This window comes from Cebus imitator, unplaced genomic scaffold (assembly GCF_001604975.1).
Source record: "Cebus imitator isolate Cc_AM_T3 unplaced genomic scaffold, Cebus_imitator-1.0 Scaffold71, whole genome shotgun sequence".
Taxonomy (NCBI): domain Eukaryota; kingdom Metazoa; phylum Chordata; class Mammalia; order Primates; family Cebidae; genus Cebus; species Cebus imitator.
In genome coordinates this window covers 6156563-6164319 of record NW_016107386.1, presented here as the reverse complement: position 1 = coordinate 6164319, position 7757 = coordinate 6156563, and the positions used below count along the sequence as shown (strand labels likewise).

Sequence of the window (7757 nt, the reverse complement as noted above, 5' to 3'; positions counted from 1 at the left end):
GTGCTGGGATTACAGGCGTGAGCCACCGCTCCCGGCCTGGGAATAATCTTTAACAAGGAAGCAAAAGAAATAAAATACTTAGACACAAAAAGGATGCTGGACACAGTTACTTTAGAGTGGTTAGGAAGGTCCCTCTCTGCTCTCCCAGGAGAGAACATAGCCCTGTCTTCCCTGGGCTACTGGAACACACTGGCTTCCCTACCTTTTTTCTTACACCTTGCAATCTGCTCCACACAGCAGTCAAAGTGACTCTTTAAACACAGCATTTGTCACATGTTCCCTGTCAATCTAAAATAATTTAAAAGGTCAGGATCTCATTTAAAGAGAGTTCATTCAAGCACAAAGGTTGAGGATGGCCTGCCCAGGAGGCACAGAATGGAAGAATGTGTCTGTCTTATACAGGATGAAAATCAGTGTTGCAAACTGTAGAAGTCTGTTAGGTTTAACAATTTCAACATCTTTCTATGCAAAGTTTAATGCATAATTTCAATGAACTGAGTAGTTAAGATGGTCTTTTTCCTTCGAGAAAGGTGTATTTCACTTTACATCCTGAAGATGTAACTGTCTTGGGGTCCCTGTTCAGGGCACCATTTGGTCTCAGGTACAGGACAATAAAGGACGCCATCTATTACAAACATCAGTGATTGAGAGGGGAGAAATCTGGTCTCTGCCCTTTCCTAGTCATTATAGAACAAGAACAGAGAGGAAGAGAATTAAGCTATAATTCTAAGAAGCAGAATTACAAAACATGCTACATGGATTCAGACCACAGCCACATCTCTCTCAAAGCTTAAAGCATTTGGGAAGTTCCAACAGCTTTTACATTTTATTTATTTTCACATTCCATTGCAATCAGAATCAGACTAAATTGCATTCAGGAAAAAAAAAAATTGAGGCTGGGGGCAGTGGCTCATGCCTGCAATCCCAGCACTTTGGAAGGCTGAGGCTGGCGGATCACCTGAGGTCAGGAATTCAATGCCAGCCTGACCAACATGGTGAAACACCGTCGCTACAAAAAATGCAAAATAGCCAGGCGTGGTGGTGGTCGCCTATAATCCCAGTTAGGAGGCTGAGGCAGAAGCATCACTTGAACCTGGGAGGTGGATGTTCCAGTGAGCCGCCGAGATCTTGCCACTGCACTCCAGCCTGGGTGACCGAGTGAGACTCTATCTCAAAAATAATAATTTTGAACACCTGCATTAGGGCACTGCTCAATGAATGGGAATGAATAGACAATATCTCTACCTTAAAAGAGCTTAGATTTTAGTGAGAAGAAATGAGAAAATACACACCATTTAAAAAACAAGTCGATAAGAAGGGCATTAGAGGAAAAAGTCTGGGAGGAGTGATGGGCAATGGTTCAGGCTGCAATGTTTTAAACCGCTCACGTAGATCTAGCCCTGCCTAACCACTAGTCCTGTTTCCCTCCCGCCTCTGTATATTTCAGTCCCTTACGTGTAATACTCTTCTCTCTTTACTAGGCTTTCTGCAGATATTGCCCTCTGCCTGAACCCTTCCTTCAGCTCAGCTCAAATACCCCTTCCTCTGGGAAAACTTCCCACACGGCTAGATTTGTATTCTAGGGTCCCGCAGCACCTGCCCCTCACCTTTAAACACCGCTCACGCTCTGACTTTACATCCCGCTTGTACCTGTTTATCACTCATAATATCAAGTAAGCTCCATGCGGGCACCGCTATGATCTGCTGTGCGACCAACACGGAGCCTTTGTAGTAACTACTACGACCTAGCCTACTAGCGGAACACACGGAGAGCCGGAAGTGTCGCGTTCACTCCGGACGACCGGATGGGGAACTGCGCGGGCCACAGAGCAACCGGAAGTGTAGCGTTCTAGTCCGGAAGCCCTTAGAAGGAAACGCCCGCAAAGGCTGGTTTTTAAGCGGGAGCGTCTCTTCACTCGCAGCAAGTGCGCGTGCGCTGTCTCCGTCAGCCCAAATCGGGAACATGGCCGTGCGGTCGCTGTGGGCGGGTCGGCTGCGGATGCAGTGCCTACTGTCCTCGACTGCCGCGTGGGAGAGCAAGTAAGCGTTGCACGCGAGGGGTCGGGAGCGTGAGGACTGTGCGGGGCTAGCAAGCCAGCCGGGTGATTGAGGGCGAGAGTTATCTGAGCGTAGGCGATGGGACCAAGCCTCTCCCTCTACGACCATGCACTTACGGCCCCATTTTGCAGATGGGGAAACTGAGGCCCCCAGCCGCGCCTCAGTCCTAGGCCGAGGAAGGTGGGGAGATCCGAGGTCATGCATGGCCTGGAAGGTGACAAGTCTCTAAGCCCCCAAGGGAGGGATGTACCTCTCTCACAGCTTCTTCTCCCAGTCTGTGGTACCTGTGGGTAAATTTGGGTTCTCTCCCCTCACTCTGTGGGAACTTAGGCCAGTCCTTTCTGCGTTACCCGGGTACTGTTGTACCTGTCATTAAAAGAAGGCCGCTGAACTTGGTTTCTCGAAACGGCCATTGCATCAGCCTTCGGGAGACAAGTTCCATTTGCTGCCTTTATCCATCGGCAGCTTTTATTGGTCGCTTTCGAGGCCGACTGCGGAACTATGGATGGTCTTTTTTATTATTCCCCTTTTAATAAGTGAGGAAACTGAAGTTTAGAAAAGAAAAGTTGAGTAACTTTTCCAAACTTAAATATTTGGGAAGTGATGGAACCCAAGCTGGAAACCAGTCAGGGCATTAGAATCGGCGCTGTTATTTAATGAGACATGTTGATTAATTTTCTCAAGGTCTATTGCCCACACTGTTGCCTCCTGGGAAAGAGAATAAAAATGGTTGAGTAGGAGGTAGGGTTGGACCTCTGAATAGTAAAGTAAGCTACGGGAGAATCTGGTAAATGTGCTTAACTATATATGTAATCCTATTTATCTTAACACACCTGACCCAACATCCTACCCCCTAGCACCTGAGTGAGAGGTTGCATTCAGGATTTCGGGACTTGGTTTTGTTTTCCGTTCTCAACTCTTTTTGGCAGCTTGTTGGTGATGTAAGGAAATGATCAGAAGAAAAATGGTTCCTTTTGATAAGCTGTCTCCGTATTCCAGTTCTGAAGCAGTAGGAATTGAGATTGGCCACAACTGCCACCTCCTACTTCTTGGTCTGAGTTTTGGCTATTTTCCCTTTGAACTGGCCCTGAGACTGTTTTGACCTGATTTTTCAATTGGATAACTATGTTTTTTTAGGGAGAAGGAGGTGTTTCACTGTGTGTAATTAGCCCCAGATCCACCGTGACCATATTTTCTGACCCCAGAATGTGGAACTGTCTATAAAATCACACACCAGATTATAATAATTGAATTTAAGACTGGCTTGGAAAGTCAAGGAGATAAAAGTCCTCTTGCCTACACCTTTAAACTTGCTGTTTGCTCTGCCTGGGACGTTCTTCCCTTTTTTAAAGCCAACTCCTTTAGCCCCTTTAAGCCTTTGTTAGCTGTCTCCTCAAGGACCACTCTACAATATATGCCAGTCCATATAAATGGTTTTAAAGAACTCTTGTACTCAGAGTGATTTTCATGACAAATTTTACTTAAAGTCAAATTACGAAGATCCAAGAGGTACAATGGAAACTTCCTTGACCTAGAGGTCAGGACTGCCACAGTCCAAGATTTGCTGTAAACTAGCCCCTAGTCCAAATTTCTTTCTGTGTGAACTCAAACAGTTTCAGTGTACAAAATTCTAGATTACAAAATGAGTTGAATGCAAAGACCTGTTTTCACCTATGTCTATAGTTCACTAACAGTAATATATAGTGTTGTATTTCATTGACTTGATCTTATATATAGGTGGGAATTTCTTTCTCAGCACAGGTTCTCCTAAAAGCCTTAGAGCTTGTAGTGAAGAAGGCTTAGAATTCTAAGCCTAACTCCAGTTTGATAAGGCCCCTTTACTGGACTTAATTTACCCCATTTGTAAGATGGAAGGTTGAACCAGAACTATATGACTTTTTGAATGCCCACTTCTGGTAGTGCTCCTCTGGTTCTGGGTATTAGCATTTGGTTTCCTTGTGCTGACTTTTGTATACCTAGTTCTGGCTATTTCTGCTGCTTGTTGCTCAGTGTCCTGACCCAGCAGAATACCAACTATGTGATCTTGAGCAGGTCATCATGTCTTAAGCCTCTCAGCATCATTTTTTTATCTGTAAAATAGGGATGATGGTAGGGTTTATCTCACATATTGTTGTGAGAAGAAAAGATGATAGTGTCTGGTGCATAGTAAGGACTTCATTAAGTGTTCATTTGTTACTATAACTGAAAACACTTTCTCCAGAGATGCAATCTGGAAAGATCTCTGGTCTCTAAACTTGGTTGTAATTTTGGCTTATGACGGCATTTCTTAATTATGTGCCACCTCCTTCCTGTTTTAGGGGATGGCCACTTCTATTCAGCACTGCCATCCAGAGAACTGCTGGTGAGGACTGCCGTTCTGAGGACCCTCCTGATGAGCTTGGGCCCTCTCTTGCTGAACGAGCCTTAAGGATAAAAGCTGTTAAACTGGAGAAGGAGGTCCAGGATTTAACGGTGAGTTGATTTTCTATTTGTTCTTCATATCCTCTCTCTAGTTTAAATATCCACATAAAGTTTTTTATGTCAATTTTTAAAATAAGTTTTCTCTAATTGGCTCTTTATGTGCTATCCCTCATCCCTCCTCCACTTCCTTGCTAGGTATACTAGGCAGAAAAAAAAACTGTAGTAGTTCAAAAACACCACTGGCTAAAGATAGTCATCTCTTTTCAGTTTCCTGTTATGTCACAGCACTTAGATATCTGACATTAGACACACTTAAAGGGAGATAGATAAACCAGAGGAATTCCAAAGCAAAATCACCTAAAAAGATAAGGAGGCTGGAAAGCATACCTTATGACAGTAATTGAAAGAACCAAGAATTATAATAAGAATGAGAAAGAAAAGGACTAAAGAGGGTAAAATAACTGCCTCCAAATAGGTGACATACTTTTTTTTTAATGAGACGTAGCTTCACTCTTGTCACCCAGGCTGGAGTACAATGGCGCCGTCTCAGCTCACCGCAGCCTCTGCCATCCGGGTTCAAGTGATTCTTCTGCCTCAACCTCCCAAGTAGCTAGGCTTATAGGCACCTGCCACCATGCCCGGCTAATTTTTATATTTTTATTAGAGACGGGGTTTCAACCATCTTGGCCATGCTGATGTTGAACTCCTGACTTCAGGTGATCCACCCATCTCGGCCTCCGAAAGTGCTGGGATTATAGGCATGAGCCACCATGCCCACCTAGATGACATACTTTTAAAACTTATTCTCAGTTATCCTAAGTTCAAGTCAATGAAAGGAAGTTCGAGGTTGGCAGTGTTGGCTGAATGTGAAAAACAAAGCTTTTTCTCAAGATAATGAGCTTAAAGACTATTAGGAGTTTGAACTAGCAGGCTAAATAACTACCTAGCAATGCTGCTGAAGAGTAGGTTTCTGCTTTGACTAGGGGTTTGGAGTAGCTGATTTAAGATTTCTGTAACTCCTAGTTTGTTTTATAAAAACCTATCAGAAGGGTGAAATTTGTAAAGTAAGCAAAAACATTCTCTTCCACCAATAGGCATTTGTTTTCTCATCCTTTTGATTTTGCTTTTGATGTTCAGGTGAGATACCAGAGAGCTGTAGCTGATTGTGAAAACATAAGGAGGCAAACCCAGAGATGTGTGGAAGATGCCAAGATATTTGGTGAGAGATTTATTTTACAATAAAAAATATCTTTGGCCGGGTGTGGTGGCTTATGCCTATAATCCTAGCACTTTGAGAGGCTGAGGCTGTCCGATCACATGAGATCAGGATTCAAGACCCGTCCAGCCAACATGGTAACACCCCCCCGTCTCTACTGAAAATACAAACGTTAGCTGGGCATGGTGGCGGGCGCCTGTAATCCCAGCTACTCTGGAAGCTAAGGCATGAGAATCTCTTGAACCCAGGAGGCGGAGGTTGCTGTGAGCCAGAATCATGCCCCTACACTCCAGCCTGGTCAACAGAGTGAGACTCAGTCTCAAAAAGAAAGAAAAAAATGTCTTTGACTTTAAGGTAGCTACCTGTTTTGACACAGGCCCTTAAGCCTGTCCCTGGATTAAAGTCAGATTAACAAAGTCCTTGCCTCTCACCAGCCCCCCACTGGAGCTTTGGTATTGTGTCATAGACATCTCTAATGATGATATTTCTTGCCCTCATTTCTGTAAGAAAAATCAAGTTTTAGAATTGAGAGTAATGGGATTTCTCAACAACTGAATTTACTTTTATCTTGTAACAGTTCATATGACTCTTAAATAAGTCAGACAAGTTTTGTGATCCATCTCCAGCAACTTCATAGCCAACTTACCTCATCTATGGCTGTATCTTACTTTCATGCTCCTATTTAACCAGTCCTCAAGAATAAACCATTCTTGACACCCCTTAGCATAGTGTCGTTGACTTTCTTTTTTTATTGTTACTTTCCTTCTCATGAAATAATCAATGTCTTGTCCCTGTTGAGAATGTAATGCCTTAGCACAACTGGAACAGGCAGGAATTTTCAAAATGTACATAAGACAAGCAAATAGCAACAGAGATTCATGATACATAAAAAGAGTTGTTTTTAAAGGACAGGTTTAAGCCTGCTGTGTATAGTCTTACCTAGTTCTTGGATTCTATCTTTTCCATTTCCAAGTCAGGTTCCTAGTCATATTTGCCTTCTGAGAGAGACACTGATTTGTCGGTTGGGTTGGGGTGGTAATCAGTGATGATCTCTGAGTCCTGTGTGGCAACCTTTCCACTTGCTAGACTGCTCAGCATACTAGCCGTCTATCTACGCCTTACCCAAACTCTATGCCCAAGGACAGAGTGATTTCCTCACAAACAGTTAAAATGTCTGGCTTCTCTGCAGGAATCCAGAGTTTCTGTAAGGACTTGGTGGAAGTGGCCGACATTTTGGAGAAGACTACAGAGTGCATCTCTGAAGAATCAGAGCCAGGGGACCAGAAGCTCACTCTGGAGAAGGTTTTCCGAGGGTTGTCGCTTTTAGAAGCAAAGCTGAAAAGTGTGTTTGCCAAGCATGGCCTGGAGAAACTAACACCCATTGGTGACAAATATGACCCCCATCAGCATGAACTCATCTGTCATGTGCCAGCTGGCGTTGGGGTGCAGCCTGGCACCGTGGCATTAGTAAGACAAGATGGTTACAAACTTCATGGCCGCACCATTAGACTTGCCCGGGTGGAAGTGGCAGTGGAGTCTCAGAGAAGACTGTGAAGAGGCCATCAGGAACTGGATGTTCTCCCAGAGTGCAGTCACCTATGTTTCTTTTATTTATTAAACTAGGTTTGTATTGTACATGAGGTACTTCATGTGATATGTTTTGGATTTAGTCATATTGGCTTTATTTCTAAGATATTCTATTGATTTAATATGACCTGTTTGGTCTCATCAGAAGTCTTACCATTGGGCATTTGAACAGTGTGACAAGTGTTCCCATGGCCTTTATCAAAACATGTTTAAGAAAGTTGGTACCTGATGGATTTGAATCCAAAGTCCTTTTCACTATATGTTTTCAACTACATGTTCCTTCCTAGTGGTCCCTATAACAGGAATTGTATAGTATCTTGTATTTTGTGGATAAAGGATACAGTAGGGATTGGTTCAACATTTGGGTACTTAGGGGATAAAGCCTCTTAGTTGTATAAATTTATATCATTTGTGTTGATTTTTATACATACAGATTTTCAGGACTTTACCTTTTGGTTTTTTTTTCTTTTTTTTG

At 43.3% G+C, this 7757-nt stretch overlaps 1 protein-coding gene across 1 annotated transcript; it reads left to right on the top strand.

The window, feature by feature from the left end:
- Positions 1 to 1839: 1839 nt before the first annotated feature.
- Positions 1840 to 7532, top strand: GRPEL2 (GrpE like 2, mitochondrial). The gene is made up of 4 exons (XM_017531341.2): positions 1840 to 2040; positions 4377 to 4530; positions 5617 to 5698; positions 6885 to 7532. Exons 1-4 carry the CDS (start codon positions 1964 to 1966, stop codon positions 7247 to 7249), a joined length of 678 nt encoding a protein of 225 aa, XP_017386830.1. The 5' UTR covers positions 1840 to 1963; the 3' UTR covers positions 7250 to 7532.
- The last annotated feature ends 225 nt before the right edge of the window (positions 7533 to 7757 follow it).